Source organism: Capricornis sumatraensis, chromosome 2, assembly GCF_032405125.1.
Source record: "Capricornis sumatraensis isolate serow.1 chromosome 2, serow.2, whole genome shotgun sequence".
Taxonomy (NCBI): Eukaryota; Metazoa; Chordata; class Mammalia; order Artiodactyla; family Bovidae; genus Capricornis; species Capricornis sumatraensis.
Genome location: NC_091070.1, coordinates 37,982,609 through 38,001,227, shown reverse-complemented (window position 1 = coordinate 38,001,227; position 18,619 = coordinate 37,982,609). Strand labels below are relative to the sequence as shown.

The window sequence follows — 18,619 nt, the reverse complement described above, 5'->3', positions numbered from 1 at the left end:
GTGCATTAAGAGACTCAAGGATGATCAGAGAACCATCAAAAACAGTCTCAAGATGAGCGGTCCTTCAAAACCTCTCCAGGCTGAAGGGCACCCACTCGTGACTCATGGAATCGCCCAACACCTATTCCTCAAGTCTCAGGGAAAGAGTCCTACTCTCTCCTTCATCACATGTTAAGCGCAAGTATTCCTCTGATTGTTAACCATATCTTCTGCTACAGTTTAAGTAGCTGTAATATTAGCAGTCTCAACAACTATAACCACTTTCTATTATAAAATCACCCTGCATTTTAATGTTTCTGCCATCTCACGTCTATGTTAATATTCACTTTACTCACTACACTCCCTCTGAGGGAGGGGATGGAATATTACTGACCCACAGATAAAGATGAGGAAACAAGGTTGAGAGACCCACCTAGACTCTTATACAACTAGATACTGAGGCCCCTGCCCACTGCCTGCGGCCCTTCCCACAGGACCTCCATGCTTTTCCAGCTCCCAAAGCAAAACTCAGGATCCAGGCGATAAATAGCCAGTCTGCCTTATCATATTTCTCTAGTCTGAAGAAGCTGTTATCAAGGAAAATGGTGCCATAAAGTAGTAACGAGTTCCTTTCAAGGAGAGTTGTTCCTAACGTGCAGTTTATGACACCACTGAATCCAAGGTGCTTCCCTGGGAACCCAGAAGCAGGAGGAGCAGGAAAGTCTAAGAAAGAGATGAGATTGGACCCCCACTCTGTGGGGAGCTGTGGACCATCCTACCACACTGAGAGGACCAGACAGCGGGACATGGCACTGCAGAGATTCTCCGGGAGCTGGTGGGGGAAGAGGCAGAGGCAGCTGGGCAGAGAGAAGCTGCTCACGTTCAACAAAGCCCAGAGCAGAGATCAGTCCTTCTCGAGGCCCAACGACATCCTGCCCCCGAGATCCACACACCTTGGCATCCTCATCAAAGCCATCTCTCCTTTGTTTACACTAACCTGGGTAGTTTTCTAGTATCTCCAAGATTGCTAAGTAACACAGTAGCCCTGGAAACACTACTCACATCCTCTTAGCCTCGGTTTCCTCAAATGTCAAGAGGAGATAAAAAATGTCTACCTTGCAAGCAGTCATGAGGAATCAATATTAGATTCTTAGCATAGTCCCTGGCACATGGTAGAGACTCCATAGTAACAGCTCCTTTTAAATACTATTGTTTCTTGGTTTACTGCAAGAGGGTGCAAGCACTGTCAGCACTGGTGTATTCAAACAGTTCTCACACAGCAAGCCATCAGGGTGACATGACCAAAGAGATAGGCTACCTTTGTTAAGTTGACTCTGGTGGACCTTTTGGAGAGGCATGGACTTCCCCAAAACTATCACTGGCACCTTTCTCCATAGAGTCCTCCATGGTTTTCTGTTTATATGAGGCTCATGACCCATGGCACCAAATTAATCACAACCTCCACACTAATCCATGGCTTGTTTAAACCTTCACAGAACAGGTCCCAGGTCATTTCTTCTACTTCCTACACTGGGCATGTCACTATTCCGGTTTTTAACCCAGAAACACACATCAAACACCCTGCAGATGCAACTCAGATGAGGCCCTTACCTAAACCACTTTCCTGAGATTTGTGACCTGGTTATCACAATGCTTTATGTGCTTCAACTACTTATTCCTATTTCCCAAGAAGCTCCTGGAAATCATAATTACTAACTCACTCTATTATGCTTTAGGAAAATAAATTTGAATCTCACAAATTGTCAGAGGGCATCTGGCTCCCTGGCTCGCTGAAAAGGGAGGTCTAAGGAACTGCAGGGGCAGCTTTTATATTGCATCAGTCACTTTATACCAGAAACCCAGCCTCTATACAACGAAACTTAGACATCCCTTCAGCGCCTGATAAGCTAACTGCCGATATTCTACCCTTAAAGTCTGCTTAAGAATTCACAGTCTAAATCTTACTTTCAAAGGAAATACAACCAACTCAGTCCTATAGAGAAATGTAGTTTTCTTGTAAGTATGGGAAAGGCTGCTGTTTTGTACAAATTACCATCAGGCCCTGGACATGTTGAATTCTGATTAAAGCCTGAAGCTAGAACATATGATGATCACTGACAGAATCTTAGAGAAGACTTTCTTAAAACCATAAAAAGGCTGCTGAGAAATAAAACTGAAAGAGGATTTCTTAATACTCTTTCTTGTCAAAATGAGTATAAAACAACTAAATGCAGTTTTGATCACAGCATAAGTAGGCCAGTATAACATTCTTATGTAGGCATGCTCAGTTGTGCCTGACTCTTTGTGACCCCATGGACTGTAGCCCACCAGTTTTCTCCGTCCATATCATTTTCCAGGCAAGAATACTGGAGCAGGTTGCCGTTTCCTACTCCAGGTGATCTTCCCAGCCCAGGAATCAAACCCACATCTCATGCATCTTCGGCACTGGCAGCGGATTCTTTACCACTAAGCCACCTGGGAAGCCCATGACATAGTAATAGAAGTAGCTTAAAACAGTACGTTCTCAGACTTCCCTGGTGGCACAGTAGATGGGAATCCACCTGGCAACACAGGAGACGTGGGTTCGATCCCTGGTCCGGGAAGATTCCACATGCCACAGAGCAACTATGCCTGTGCACCACAACTACTGAGCCTGTGCTCTAGAGACCATGATCCACAGCTACTGAAACCTGTGAGCCCTAGAACCCATGCTCCCCAATAAGAGAAGCTACTACAGTGAGAAGCCCACGCACTGCAAGTAGAGAGCAGCCTCTGCTCGTCACAACTAGAGAAAGCCAGTGCAAAAGTAACAAAGACCCAGCAGAGCTGAAAACAAATTTAAAAAAAAATTTTTAAGTACCTTCTCATAGTCCAGCTGGATTCCAAGAGCAATGATAAGATATTTGTAGGAGATCTGCAACACAAAAAATGACATTTTAGACCAAGACCCAAAAAGGGGCAGCCCCAGAACTGACTCAGACCCCAGACATGAGTAGCCCCTACTGTGTCTCCATCTTGTAACATGATGACGTGGGGCTGCAGATGGTGGGCAGGCCAGCAGGCAGGGGTGAACACTCCAGTGTGCCATTATGCCCACCTCTCTCTGCTACCCATTCTCTGCTGCCTCACATGTCAGTGCTTCACAAATATATAACATGCCTGGCTCCTGGGAGCTTGAGATACCTGTACTTTTACACAGTGGAGCACAACAGAAAAGAGACCACAGTTATTTGTGTTAACACTGTTTCATGCCATCATTGACTCAATGGATATGAGTTTGAGCAAGCTCTGGGAGTTGGTGATGGACAGGGAAGCCTGGTGTGCATCCATAGGGTCGCAAAGAGTCAGCCTGAGCAACTGAACTGACTGTTTCATGTTGAAGGCTGGAGGATGACTTTCTAATCTTAAAACAATCAACTTTCTATAAAAGCTAACCTGTAAGTCCCACCTACAGGGTAATGTGTGAATCTCAGGCCAATCTGTCCCATCATATAGACTGGATCAACAGCATAACTGAGAAACTGCTCTTTTGAGGGACACTGAAAAAGATGTGATAGAACCTACCTGATCCTACTGAATGAGCTGTTAGGAATTTAAAACGCTTCTCTTTAAATATGGGCACTGTGCTCATCCATGATGAGGGCAAAAGTATCCATACTAATTATGATGGAAATGTGGGTTCAGGATCAGGAGGAAGACAAGCTGAAGTACAAAAGTGTAAGCAAAAATGATATAAAGTAAAGGGACTTGCCTACAGAACTGGAGAATGGCAGCAGTCACTGTGGGAGCCCAGCCTGGAGCCCCAGGCGGCGACTGCCACAGCCTTGTACAGAAGGCTGGATAGGTGGAGAGGTGGATGGTTGGTTTCAGTTGCTTGTGAAAAACACAGAGAAGCAGAGCGGCCAGCTGGGCAGATCACAGTGGAAGAGAGGGGCCTCCGAGACCTGAAAGAGCTTGGCTTGGGCTGGGGAGCCAAGGGGAGCAAGTCGCTGAAGAGGTCCTGACCTAGGAGACTTGGCTCCAAGGTCACCTCCACCGTGAGACCTGGCTATGACTCAGTCCCCTTCCCTGCTGGCCCCTCCCGCAGCTCCCTCAGCACAGTGGACTGAATGCTTTTTAGCCCTTGCGTTATTCAGCAGCAATATCCTCCTCACTACACTGAACACTCCTAGAGGATAAAGGTTATGTCTTATTCCTTATAGTCCTAGAATCTAACACAAGACATTAAAGTGAGGAAGTCTGTAACATTTGTTGGATGAATGGATAGGTAGATGGTTGATTTCGGCTGCTTGTGAAAAATACAATCTATCAAAGTGGACAGATAACAAATACATCTTCAACTGCATGATTTGCCTAACCATAGAGACCGAGTGCCCTTATATTCCTTGTTCTGTAGGAAAGTGTACCAGGCTCATTAAATGGCCGAGTGAACTCTTCAGGATGTAAGGTCAGAGATGGCACAGGATCTGGGGGTCCTGACCCACATGTAAGACATGTGAGCACTGTAAAGAAAAGCCTTTGGTTTGTGCATGCCTTGATGGTTCTATTAGAGCATAATATTGATTATTTTTATGGACTAATAATGTACAAGCTTAAGATTATGAAAAAAATAAGGGAGAATAAATCCTAAAGTAGCAAAGAACACAAGAACACTTTGCGTATATTGAATGAGTTCAAGCTTCCAGGCCAGATGATCTAAACTCTAAGGAATTACAAAAACTTGTAAACAAAACTGAGCAGTTTCAGAGAACAGTGCAGACCTTGCCAAAAGGCTAAATATGGACAAGTGTTTTGTAATTTTATATGAGGAGGTGGGAGAGGTAAATTATGACACTAACAATTTAGTAAACAAGGTGTTTATCCATTTCAAAATTCCAGGCTCATCTAATAAAATGATGTCTCGTAATAATTTAGAAAAAGAAGGGCATCAGCAAGTGTTTGCAGACTGCAAACCTGCTTCCCATCAGTCGGCAGTCAAGAACTCTGTGAGCAGAGTGGATATTCAATAAATATTTTCTTTTCCTTTTTTTCCCCATATACTCTTTTTTCCTTCCTTTTTTTTTTTAATTTTTTTGTTGCACCACACAGTATGTCAGATCTCAGTTTCCTGATTAAAGATCAAACCCATACCCCCTGCAGTGGATGCATGGAGTCTTAACCACTGGACTATCAGGTAAGTCCCTCATGTATTCTTTAAAAAGTAATAACAGCAACATTTCTTAAGCATTCACTTTGTACAAGGCACTGTCCTGAATATTTTACACGTTTTAATTATTCAATCCTCACAACAAACCAGTGAAGTAGGTATTAGTACCATTTTACAGATGAAGAAATTGAGGTACAGCTTGATCACAAAGATTGACTGAACACCTTCTATGTGACAGATATTATGCTAAGTCCTGGAGAGACAACACCGAACAAGAAAGGCCCAGTTCCTACCCCTCCAGGAATTCAGTCTAGTGGGCAAGACAGACGTGAACAGATACCCACACAGACAGTTACTAAACCACAGAGTGCTGGGATGCAAGCCTAGGGGGAAACCTGACTACTCTGGTAGGTCAAGGAGGCCATGTCTAAGGTAAAGATCAGTAGGAGTTGGCTAGGGGAAGAGGTGGAAGCAGCCTGCACACATATACCAGGGAAGAAGGCGGCTGAGGTGTCTGAGGAGAGCAGAGCCCAGTGTGCTGCAGCAGGAACAAGGAATAACTCCAGGTTAAGTCTGGAGAAGGAGCAAGATCCATGTACACACTGGGCCTGTGGAACACACTCCAAACAGACCCCTGGGGCAGGGAAGAGTCGGAGACACACTGGGTCTGGACTTCAGCAGGGCCCTCGCATTGTGGACAGGATAGGAAAGTGTAAACAAATGATGGAAACGATTATGTAAATTGTTTAATATTTTCAAAAGAATACTGATTGATTCATGTATGCTAGAAAACAAGTTCTCTAGGGACATGTTAAAGAATTCAAACCTTGAACTTAAATGAACCCATCATGGATAAAGGCAAGGAAAAACTGCTAACTGGATGACAGACTCACAAATGTAAAAGATCCTGGCAAGTTGGGAGGATGAACCAAAAGCAAGACGATGAGACAGGATATGCAGATTTCTGATACTTGGCTAGGGAATAGAAAGTGAAAAGTGAAAGCCGTTCAGTCACATCTGACTCTTTGCAACCCCATGGAATATACAGTCCATGGAATTCTCTAGGCCGGAATACTGGAGTGGGTAGCCTTTCCCTTCTCCAGGGGATTTTACCAACCCAGGGACTGAACTCAGATCTCCCGCATTGCAGGCAGATTCTTTACCAACTGAGCCACAAGGGAAGCCCTGGCTATGGAATACTTTTGGCTAAAAAATCCTGGACAAAAGTCTCACCAGTTTATATACCACCTTATTCCTTAGCCCTAACAAGGCACTACAACCCTCCCAAGCGTCTAGACCTTAGAGTCTAAGCAGGGTTCAGAAGTGAGGTCACCTCCCAGTACCTCTCATTCTCAAGAGGTGAGACAAGTTTATGTTCCTTAAAATACACATAAAGCCAATCACAGAGGTACTGAGCTACTCCTGCAGTGCAGAGGGTCTGACTAGGAGGCAGGCACTGCTGTACCAAAGGGGTGCCATGTCTTCAAAGATACAGGTCTGCTGGTCCCTTGAACTGGCAGCAGACTGGTGAGAAAAAGAAGCCCCAAAGCTCAATCCTGTGAACTGAAAACAGTCTTGTGTTTAATTTAGTCTGTTCTCCTGGAGATGTTGGGGAAAATAAGGAAGTGTATCAACATGGGAAAAACAATATATAAAGAATATATAAATTTTTAAATTTAATGTAAATAAATGTATATTTATTTGTATACACATATACAAATATATTTATATTTATATATACATATATATTTGTATATACATACATATATAAATATGTGTGTTTGTATATCTGCATATTTGTATATTTATATATGCACACATATATATAAATACATCTATATTTTAGGATGGGGGATGCCTGACTCGACAGTAGATCATGTGAATAAAAGGCCCATGGTCTCTAGGCCAGCATGAATCAACACTGTGAGAAATGTCACTGGCAAACGCTAGCTTTGGCTCTAGCCAGCTGGAAGAGAATGGTCCCACACTATTCTAGGCTGTTCTGTAGCATTGCTTACTCTCCCAAACACCTACTGGGGCCATGGATCTCGGGGTACTAACAAGCCAGATGATGTCCAATGCAGCATAAAGAGGGTAGGAAGGCGACTGGAGCCCATGAGATCTGAGGAAAGTGGGAACAGGAGGAAAAGTCTACCTGAGAAGAAGACAGACATGGACTCTGAGAGCCACTTTTAAACAGCTGGAGGGTTTCTCCACTGAAAAGAGAGAAGACCTTCTCTCCCACGCTACAGGAAGAATAAGGAATAAGAAAAGTATTATGGCCACTAACACCTTAGAGTTATGGCCAAAGACAAAACAGAAAAGAGATCACAGGAAGGTGGGTTCTGACTCATTAAAGAAAGAACTTTCATATAACCTGTCTGCCTAGGAAAAATGAAGAGTGCTAACTTTCAGAGAAGTGGGACATGTAAATACTGCTACTGCTGCTGCTGCTAAGTAGCTTCAGTCGTGTCCAACTCTGTGTGACCCCATAGACGGCAGCCCACCAGGCTACTCTGTCCCTGGGATTCTCCAGGCAAGTACACTGGAGTGGTTTGCCATTTCCTTCTCCAATGCACAAAAGTGAAAAGTGAAAGTGAAGTCGCTCAGCCATGTCCGACTCTTAGCAACCCCATGGACTGCAGCCCACCAGGCTCCTCCATCCATGGGATTTTCCAGGCAAGAGGACTGGAGTGGGGTGCCATTTCCTTCCCCAACCCACTTCCTAACCCACTTTAAATTCAACCTCCTAACCCCTGTGCCCAAGTCCAAGTAACTCAGCTCTATTTTTTAATTAACATTCGTCACCTTCTAACACACTATATAACTTACTTATGATTACTGTTTATTGTATGTCCTCCTCCACTAGAATATAAAATCCTGAACAATAAAGATATTCGTCTTTTTTGGTTCACTTGTATATCCTTAAAACTATACACAGATTATAATAATGCTGAATATAAATAAATACTGAGGAGGGAAGGAAGAACGAACAGAGGCTAGGCAGGTACTCTTGATCAGGGTTCAGGGAAAGGCTACAAAAAATCTCTGTACTCCTTGAAATTTAATACAAAATTAGGCACTTATATGCATTCTGTAGAGCAGGCTAAGGTCCTACTTGGAAAGATCCATGACCTAAGGAAAGGCTGAGGATGCTTGCAGCCAATGGTCCCTGCTTAGAGCAAGAGGTTAGAGCTGAAAGATTTCCACCAACTCTGATTCTACAGTTCTGTGAAAATGCTAGAGTGCCCAGTTTGGAGGGATATGGGTCAGGGTATTAAAGGCCAATTAAGGGCCCAAGAGCCAGCAGACCCTGGGACAGGCCAGGGACAGCATGGTGGCTGTCCCAGGCTCAGCAGCAGATGAGGGGACAGGATGGCTTCTGAGCCTGTCTTCTCACCACCCTGCCCTCATCCCCTCAGTCAAACCCGGGGGCTTCAGCTGCTAAAAAGTTGGGATCCAAGTGTGGTGGGGATAGAAGGAGACATCTATGGTGCTGAGCAATTGTGACCCTCAAGCTGCAGCAGCAGCAATTCTTAACCCTAACACCAACCGCAGTCATACGGCACAGCACCCACTAGTGTGACCGAGACGGATACTCTCCAACATCCCCTTCCTCTGCAAGGCCATCTGTCAGGTGGAGAGGCCCACTGCTTCAAAGGAAAAAGGAGGGAGGTACCTGGTATTTTAACACAGAGCAATAGTGTCTGTTCAATAAGAATTCAGGTACATGATACTGTAGTAAGCAACAGGGCAAACAGTGGTTTTCAACAAATGCTTGTCTTCATTGTTCATTTATTAATTCAGCTTTCACTCAGTGCTTCCATCTATCCCGTCCTCCTTTGCCCACACCCGTCCCATCTCATGCAGTATTTAGCAAACACACATGCACACACACACACACACACAGATACCCCACCCTCTCACCATGAAGCTGCCCGTTTTGATACAACGCACATTCAGTATAAACCCTCAGGTTAACAAAAGCCAAAGGACCCCAGTGGTTACCTTCTTGTCATCATCTGTGTGGATGCAGTTCTTGTCTGGATTCAGATCAACCACCCTAGCTTTGATCCACTCCACACCAGATGGAATCACCTTTGCTGTGGGACGGCCAGATGAGGATAATGGTTTGGCACCAGCACCCACCAGGGTCCAGATGGGCTGGTAGAAATGTGTCTAAAAAACAAAAGTATTTGGAGATTCATTACAACGTGAGGCTGATCGAAAGAGTCAAAGGTACATGAGCTAGACTCTCCCAGTTCCTCCCTCCTGACCCTTGAAGCATCATGGAGAAGTCTCCAAAAGGTTAGTCTTCCCCACCAACTCCACTGGTGTTTCCTACTATGTTAAATTCTGAAGGGCAGTAACTTTAAATCCACTTTAAGCAATAGATAATACAGTGGTCACTAAAGATAGTTTATGATTTTTTTTGCTGATCTTGGCTGAATTCTTTTATAGGTAAGGTAAAAAAGAGTCAGACACGACTGAACGATTAACACAAAGCAGATCTGGTGTTTAACATGCACATGCTTTATTTGTTGCATTAGTCACTAAATCACATCCAAATCTTTTGCAACCCCATGGACTATAGCCCACGTGTGGGCTTGTGGGCTTTCCAGGTGGCTCAGCGGTAAAGAATATACCTGCCAATGCAGAAGGCACAAGTTTGACCCCTGGGTTGGGAAGACCCAGTGAAGAAGGAAATGGCAACCCATTCCAGTATTCCTGCCTGGAGAATTCCATGGACAGAGGAGCCTGGCTGGCTATAGTCCATGGGGTTGCAAAAGAGTAGCCCCACGAGAGACTTTCCGTGGGATAACTACAATCCACCAGAGGCCACCTAATACAGCTCTCAGACCACTGTCATTTTAAATGTTGTCCCTGAATTAAAGTCACTTTAAAAAGGAAATTGGGGCTTCCCTGGTGGCTCAGTGGTAAAGAATCCACCTGCCAATATAGGATACACAGGTTGGTATCCCACGTGCCTCGGAGCAACTAAGCCTACGAGCCATAACTATTGAGTCCACGTGCCATAGCTACAGAGGCCTGGGCACCCCAGAGCCTGTGCTCTGCACTAAGAGAAGTCACGGCAGTGAGAAGCCCTTGTACGGAAACTAGAGAGCGGCCCCACTCCCCGCAACCAGAGAAAGCCAGCGTGCAGCAACGAAGACCCAGCACAGCCAAAAGTAAATAAATAAAATTTTTAAAAATAATTTTTTTAAAGGTAGGGAGAGCTGAAACTTAAACTGAGCTCTTCTATTTAAAAAAGGGGGAAATTGACAGAGAGTGCCCTACCATCTCCCCGCAGATCACAGCCTACCAATCAGAGAATATAGCAAAGCCCTGGGCAGCCTCATTTGGTACAGGGAAGACTTGCTGAAAAGAAGTATGCCTTTCTTGCCCCACTCTCTCCACTAAACAGGCATCAGGTCCATTTTGATTTTTCCTCCCAAAGATACAACTCCCCACTGGTGCATGTCTGGTTCCTTAGGAAATATTAGGCAAACCGTCAAAAATCTTGACTATTCTTCTGAAGCTCTGCTGCTGCTGCTAAGTCACTTCAGTCGTGTCCGACTCTGCACAACCCTGTAGACGGCAGCCCACCAGGCTCCTCCGTCCATGGGATTTTCCAGGCAAGAACACTGGAGTGGGTTTCTGAAGCTCTGGACAACCTTAAAATGTTAGTGTCTTACAAACACTTCCCAACTTCCCTTTTGGTGTCTGCTACCTTCTTCTGTTTCATAATCTGTTTATAATCCCTTACACTTAAATTTCTCAAACTTACTGACACATTTTCAGAGGCCTTCCCACCCATCAACTCATCATCTTTTCTCCAGACTGGAACAGGAAAAGGAAAGTGCAATGACCACAGATTTTCCTCTGGACATGAGATTGAAGGTGGAGGGTAATGTGAATTGAACTGTCTCTCTTCAAAATATATGCTGACATCCAAACCCTGGGACCTGTGATCGGGACCTTATTTGGAAATAGGGTCTTTACAGATGTAATCAATTTAAGATGAGGCCATACTGGATTAGGGCACACCCAGGGGGCCCTCGGAGAAGGCAACGGCACCCCACTCCAGTACTCTTGCCTGGAAAATCCCATGGACGGAGGAGCCTGGTAGGCTACAGTCCATGGGGTCGCTAAGAGTCGGACATGACTGAGCGACTTCACTTTCACTTCTCACTTTCATGCATTGGAGAAGGAAATGGCAACCCACTCCAGTGTTCTTGCCTGGAGAATCTCAGGGACAGAGGAGACTGGTGGGCTGCCGTCTATGGGGTCGCACAGAGTTGGACACGACTGACGTGACTTAGTAGCAGCAGCAGCAGGGGGCCCTAGTGGTAAAGAACCTGCCTGCCAGGAGATGTAGGAGACACAGATTCGATCCCTGGATCCAGAAGATCCCGTGGAGGAGAGCACAGCAACCCACTCCAATATTCTTGCCTGGCAAGACCCATGGGCAGAGGAGTCTGGTAGGCTACAGTCCATAGGGTCACAAAGAGTCAGACACGACTGAAACGACTTAGCACACACACACACATACTGGATTAGAGTGTCCTCAACTCTCTAATGTTTATCCATTGGATTGTCTCTAAAATCTAATCCAATGACTGACGTCCTTGTAGAAAGGTCTTGTGCTGACACTAGCGGCACACAGAGAAGGCCATGTGAAGACAGGGGCAGAGACCAAGGTGATGCACAACCAGCCAAGGAGCACCAAGGACTGTCCACAACCACAGACGCTAAGAGAGAGGCACGGGACAGCCTCCCCTTGCCCTGAACAGCCTTTAGAGGAACCATGGCCCAGCTAACACCTCGGTTTTGCACTTCCAGCCTCCAGAACTGTGAGAGGATAAATTATCTGTTTTAAGCCACACTGTTTATGGTCATTTGTTATGGCACTTCTAAGAAACTAACACAGAGATCATAAGAAGCCAAGAGATCTGTCCTTGCTCTCTCCCTCCCCCCACCTTCTCCCAATCCTTCTGGACGACCTGCTTTTTATGCCCAGAAAGAGAAGCATGAACCTGGGAACATGGAGGCCCAGGGCATGACAGTCATCCCCACCTCAGCCCCTAACCCGCACGTGCATGTGCACAACACACACACACACACACACACACACACACACACACACTCATAAGGGGAAGACTTACCTCGCTGGGCTCAATGATGGCCACATTCTCTGCGCCCACTTTCCTCTTCATGCGGGCAGCCATGCTGATCCCACCACTGCCCCCACCCAGCACCAGCACCTCATAGTGGCTCTTGGCTGCGAGGCTGGCCCCTGTGTGCAGCTGCAGGGGGCTGGCCTGCTGAGAGCCCAGCCTGAGGAAGCAGGCGAAGAGCCGGGCACGGGAGCAGGACACCACAGAAGCCAGCAATGTCATCTTCAGGCCGGATCAGGCTACAAAGGAACAGATAAGACTCTGATAAGGAAAGAGCCACTATGAGACTGATGCATTTTCTTTTAGGGAGGAAGGGGAGACTGGCATCTGGCCGGCTCCAGCTGGTTCCCACCATTTCAAGACCACCCTCCCACCTGGCCATGATCAAAAGCTTCTTGAGAATGCTCCACCAGCTAAGCTTTCCATTTCTCCCTCTCCTCCTTGCTTCAGGACATCGCAGGTAAACCTCACCTTTTAAGTTCTCTCTCATAACGTGCCTGTCCCCATCCTTGTCCATCCCTAAAACGAGGGCATCATCTAGGGTAACCCACTGTTACCCTCTTCTCTCTGGCGCATTCTTCAACTCTTTCTTTGGCTTTTTGGTCCATCAGAGATGTATGAGTCTACAATTCCTTGCCACCTGAGACCTTGCTGAAAACAGAGTTCAGCAAGAAACCCACCTTCTACAGCTCAGGGTTCAGGTCACAGAAATCAGGGCCTCGGTCCCACTCAGAAGTACCTGGATCTGCTGTGCCAGGGACATGCAATTTAATCAGATCACTGGCTATAGACACATGAGCAAAGGTGCTCCACACCTTTGGCAATTTCAACCACATGATTAAAAAGCTATAAAAGGAGCCCTTCCCTAGTATCATAAAGCTATATTTTATGTAAAGAATCTGCATATCCTGCTGACAAGTCTTTTATTATATCCAATTCAGTAAAAATCTCCCCTTGATAGGATTTCCAAGAGATGTACTTCACCTTTAGAAAACGATGTTTCTGCTGTAGCAGTTGGTGTTTTGGCAGTGAGGAAATGAAGGCTACTCAGAAACTGGCCTTGACTTCACCCCATCCCCAGAATGAGCTTTATATCTTGGATGTGATCTATCATGTAAGTTGAGGGGCCCCGACCAAAATTCCCCCCGCCCTGTGTATTACAGAGCCCTAAATTTCACCATCTAGCGCCATCCTGTGGGTTCCTATGTTCCACGAACCCTTTATGAAAAGTTCCCAGCTGGGGATACCTAGCAAGTACCCAGCTGGGGGAAAACACTTACAGCTGCAAAGATCACTAACTTCTAAATGGGAACAATTTAATTGTATGACTTCCCACAGGTGGAGAAGAGGAAGGCTACACAAGGGAATTAGAGAAAGCTGGGAGGGGGAAAGGCTATGAAAGGAAGAAGGGCGGGCCCTGGAGGAGTGAGAAGGAGAAGCCAGAGTGATGATCTTAATTAGGATTAACTCTGTTCCATTGTTTTGGCACCCATGACAATTTCCCCAGTATTTCAGATCTGACAGGCAACCCAGATCTGGGGGGTGGTACACGGGGTTACAGAAACTGAGGAAGGCTCATTCACGGTTGCCACAAGTTTAAGTCAGTATGACTCTTATCAAAAACATTTCTCATCCTTTGACTCTGCTCTTCCATTTCTGGGACTCAGGTCTAAGGAAATAACCTCTAATACTTAAGAAGACAAGACTCTACAAAGATATATCTCACATATTCATTCATAAAACAGTCAAATCTGAGTTAACTGGCTTGTGGATTGGATCTGATTTCATCCTGGTTACAGAAGAAACAACTGCAGGCTCTAGGTGGGCCAGGGAAGGCTCAGGTTCCAGAGTATTCTAACCAAGGCTAATTTATGATTGCTTCTATTTAAAATGGGTAGGGGGAACAGAGATAGCCATCCACATGTCAAACTTTGAGGAAAGGTTACATAAAATATTGTTATACAAGCTGACCTATGTAGTTTTATCAAATTATGTTTACAAAGAGCATATAAGATGCTGATGATGTGATCAGAATATAAATTGGAAATACAAGTTCAACTATGTAAGAGAAAAATGCATAAAAAAAATAAGATGTTAACATTGGTGGTTTTCTCTGGGTTTTAGAATAATGGGTGATTTTTATTTCTTCTGCATTTCTGTATCTTATAAACTTTCTACTATATGCATACATTAATATTATAATAATAAACTATTTTGAAGACAATAACAAACAGGTTCTAAGTCCTTTACACAAACATTTAACCTGTGAGCTGACTATCATTATCACCAGTTTACAGATGATAAAATTGAGGCAAAGCTCACATGTGGATTATGATTTGAACCTGGCCACTTTAGTGCCAGGGTGTCTGCTTTGAGCCACTATATCTACTATCTCTATCAACAACAAACAACGCTAACATGAAAATCTTAAATGAAAAAATCCAGATAGTTTCCATACTTTCCACAACAGGGAAACCATTTTTTCATGGTATCGACACCTAAAATAGTAGCAGTGTTTTGATATAGCTATAATTGATTTTTTCCCTCTTCTTTGCATGTGCTTTTCTCACATTTTCTTCATTGAGTTTTAAATTTTAAAAATCAGTCAATTTGGTTTTGTTTGTTTGAGTTTTTTTTGTTTTTTGTTTCTTAAAGGTAGGGACCTAACAGAAGCAGAAGATATTAAGAAGAGGAGACAAGAATACACAGAAGAACTGTACAAAAAAGATCTTCACAACCAAGATAATCATGATGGTGTGATCACTCACCTAGAGCCAGATATCCTGGAAGGTGAAATCAAGTGGGCCTTAGGAAGCATCACTACGAACAAAGCTAGTGGAGGTGACGGCATTCCAGTTGAGCTATTTCAAATCCTGAAAGATGATGCTGTGAAAGTGCTGCACTCAATATGCCAGCAAGTTTGGAAAACTCAGCAGTGGCCATAGGACTGGAAAAGGTCAGTTTTCATTCCAATCCCAAAGAAAGGCAATGCCAAAGAATGCTCAAACTACCACACAATTGCACTCATCTCACACACTAGTAAAGTAATGCTCAAAATTCTCCAAGCCAGGCTTCAGCAATATGTGAACCACGAACTTCCAGATGTTCAAGCTGGTTTTAGAAAAGGCAGAGGAACCAGAGATCAAATTGCCAACATCTGCTGGATCATGGAAAAAGCAAGAGAGTTCCAGAAAAACATCTATTTCTGCTTTATTGACTATGCCAAAGCCTTTGACTCTGTGGATCACAATAAACTGTGGAAAATTTTGAAAGAGGTGGGAATACCAGACCATCTAACCTGCCTCCTGAGAAACCTGTATGCAGGTCAGGAAGCAACAGTTAGAACTGGACATGGAACAACAGACTGGTTCCAAATAGGAAAAGGAGTATGTCAAGGCTGTATATTGTCACCCTGCTTATTTAGCTTCTGTGCAGAGAACATCATAAGAAACGCTGGACTGGAGGAAGCACAAGCTGGAATCAAGATTGCTGGGAGAAATATTAATAACCTCAGATATGCAGATGACACCACCCTTACGGCAGAAAGTGAAGAAGAACTAAAGAGACTCTTGATGAAGTGAAAGAGGAGAGTGAAAAAGTTGGCTTAAAGTTCAACATGCAGAAAACTAAGATCATGGCATCCGGTCCCATCATTTCATGGCAAATAGATGGGGAAACAGTGGAAACAGTGTCAGACTTTATTTTTGGGGGCTCCAAAATCACTGCAGATGGTGACTGCAGCCATGAAATTAAAAGACACTTACTCCTTGTAAGGAAAGTTATGACCAACCTAAACAGCATATTCAAAAGCAGAGACATTACTTTGTCAACAAAGGTCCATCTAGTCAAAGCTATGGTTTTTCCAGTAGTCATGTATGGATGTGAGAGTTGGACTATAAAGAAAGCTGAGCGCAGAAGAATTGTTGCTTTTGAACTGTGGTATTGGAGAAGACTCTTGAGAGTCCCTTGGACTGCAAGGAGGTCCAACCAGTCCATCCAAAAGGAGATCAGTCTTGGGTGTTCATTGGAAGGTCTGATGTTGAAGCTGAAACTCCAATACTTTGGCCACCTGATGAAAAGAGTTGACTCATTGGAAAATACCCTGATGCTGGGAAAGACTGAAGGCAGGAGGAGAAGGGGACAACAGAGGATGAGATGGTTGGATGGTATCACCAACTTGATGGACAAGGGTTTGGATGGACTCCGGGAGTTGGTGTTGGACAGGGAGGCCTGGCATGCTGCAGTTCATGGGGTCATAAAGAGTCAGACACGACTAAGCGACTGAACTGAACTGAATGACTGAGGAGTTGGGGAAATCACCAAGTAGAATGTTACTTTCTGGTTGAGAAGAAGATACTTTATGGTGAAGAGACAGTCCTCATATTCTGCCTTTCTATATGATAGCAAATCTCCTCACTTTACTTTTAGGAAAACCACTTTTTCATGGTCCAACAAAACATCTTTTTGGGGGTTTTCTTGGCCACATGCCTTGTGGGGTCTTAGTCCCCCAATTAAGGACTGAACCAGGCCCTCAGCAGTGGAAGTACAGAGTGTTATCACTGGACTGCCAGGCAATTCCCCTGACACAGAACCTTAACTCCATGGCGTTACAAAATAATGACCTAAAAGGAGGCCTGGCTAAGTTTCTGTTTTCAAGCCATGCAATCTGAGGCCCTTCAACCTCCTAATTGCCTTCCAGCGTAATACCCCATGATTCTCCTCTTGAAAGAGGAAGAGTTTATGCAAATACTTCCCTCATTCAGCCAAGAAGGCAAGTTCTATTTTATTTCAGCAGTTCCCCACAGCTTATTTCTGGATTCTGTATTAATAAACACAAAGTCCTCTGAACTAATTCTATCAACTTCATTAATAATCATCATCAAGCAGAATGTCCCGGCCTTTGCAGTCAAATTTCAACCAGAAACAAAAATTTCACAAACACAAAATAACATGTTAGAGGAAATGTTCCAAGTTTCAAAACACTTGAAAATCTCAGTAACACACTCATTCTAACAATATAATGTCATCCTAACTTTCAGATCAGAAAAACCAAAACCACAATCTAATGCTATCAGTAGTGAAGGTAGGGCATGATACAAAGTCAAAGACCAGAAAGAAACCAGAGCAATAATGCAAAATCATAATTTAGATCTCACTTTGGAATGTTGGAACACTGACCTAAACCAAGACTGGAGAAACAATTAAAAAAAACAGACAACTGAAGGAAGCAAGTCACATAATCTGAACCAGAATGAAAAAAAAAAAGAAAAGAAAAGGCCAAATTTGACCCTGGAGTCAACAGCAAAGAAATAAAAAAATCTGTCAACAAAATAACTAAGGAGCATAAATCTAAGTCTCTGAGTCTCCCTAGAAGGTAGCCTGAAACACATATACCTGAAGTTAAGAAATAAGAATTACCAACAATGCAGGAAACGTAGCTGCTTTCTCTCTACACTCATACAAAGTGAAACACACACTCTTTTTAAAACAATCAATAAGGCAAAGTTAACTTTCTTTTAACAAGTGCCACATTTATTTAATGGAAATAAATGTATTTCATTTATCAAATACATGTTCTAATTAAATAATGTCATACTTTTAAGTTAGATAAAAATTCCTCAATTAATCCTAAATCAATTGAGTGCTTCCTTCAAAGAATCAAAATAAATGTTCTGCTATATCTGTAGTCTGACTGAAGAAATAAAAGCCCTGCTAATTGAAAGATAAGACAGCCTGCGAGGCACCTCCTACTTACATTTCTGGCTGCTGATCTGGGGTCCTGGTCCAGACAAGTCTTTGGAACCCCACACCTTTCCACAGCCAGCCCTTCTGGGAAAATCAGTGCAGACTGCCAGTGTCGAGAGCTCCGTAATCCTGGGCCATGTGACATGCCACTCACTGGGTGTCAGCTAGGACACTTGGCTGAGTTCAAACAGAGCTGGCCTCTAAACAAGGATTATTCAGAGCATCTTAACAAAAGATCCACCAGGCCAATAGGACTTATAGTCAATCTTTCAGTTATTTTTGCTCTTGAGGAAACTGAGGGGTCTTTGTATGGGTCACTATTATTTTATCTCAAGCCCACAACAGGCTGGGCCCTCTTTGCTTGGGGTTTCAATAACCACAAGGCCATCTTTTTAACATATCACCTTCATGGAGGCTGCCTGTTGTCTGTTTTTCCTCTTTGGTTTTGAAAGTTTTAAGAGGAAAAACAGACAACAGGCAGCCTCCAGCATTTGCCACCTACCCCATTTCTCCTACCTGCACTCTGGGCCTCCAGCTTCCCTATCAAGCTTACACAGAACTGTGAAGTCCT

The 18,619-nt window shown here is 44.1% G+C and overlaps 1 protein-coding gene across 1 annotated transcript in view; it reads right to left on the bottom strand.

Annotated features, from left to right (window-relative positions):
* Nucleotides 1-18,619, bottom strand: part of SQOR (sulfide quinone oxidoreductase) — a 53,260-nt gene that overhangs the window by 16,953 nt on the left and 17,688 nt on the right. Inside the window, exons 2-4 of the mRNA XM_068965577.1 lie at nt 12,292-12,542; nt 9,134-9,304; nt 2,840-2,893 (exon numbers count right to left, since the gene is read on the bottom strand). Coding sequence (XP_068821678.1) covers nt 2,840-2,893; nt 9,134-9,304; nt 12,292-12,525 — 459 coding nt within the window. The 5' untranslated portion in view covers nt 12,526-12,542. The remainder of the gene's footprint in view (nt 1-2,839; nt 2,894-9,133; nt 9,305-12,291; nt 12,543-18,619) is intronic.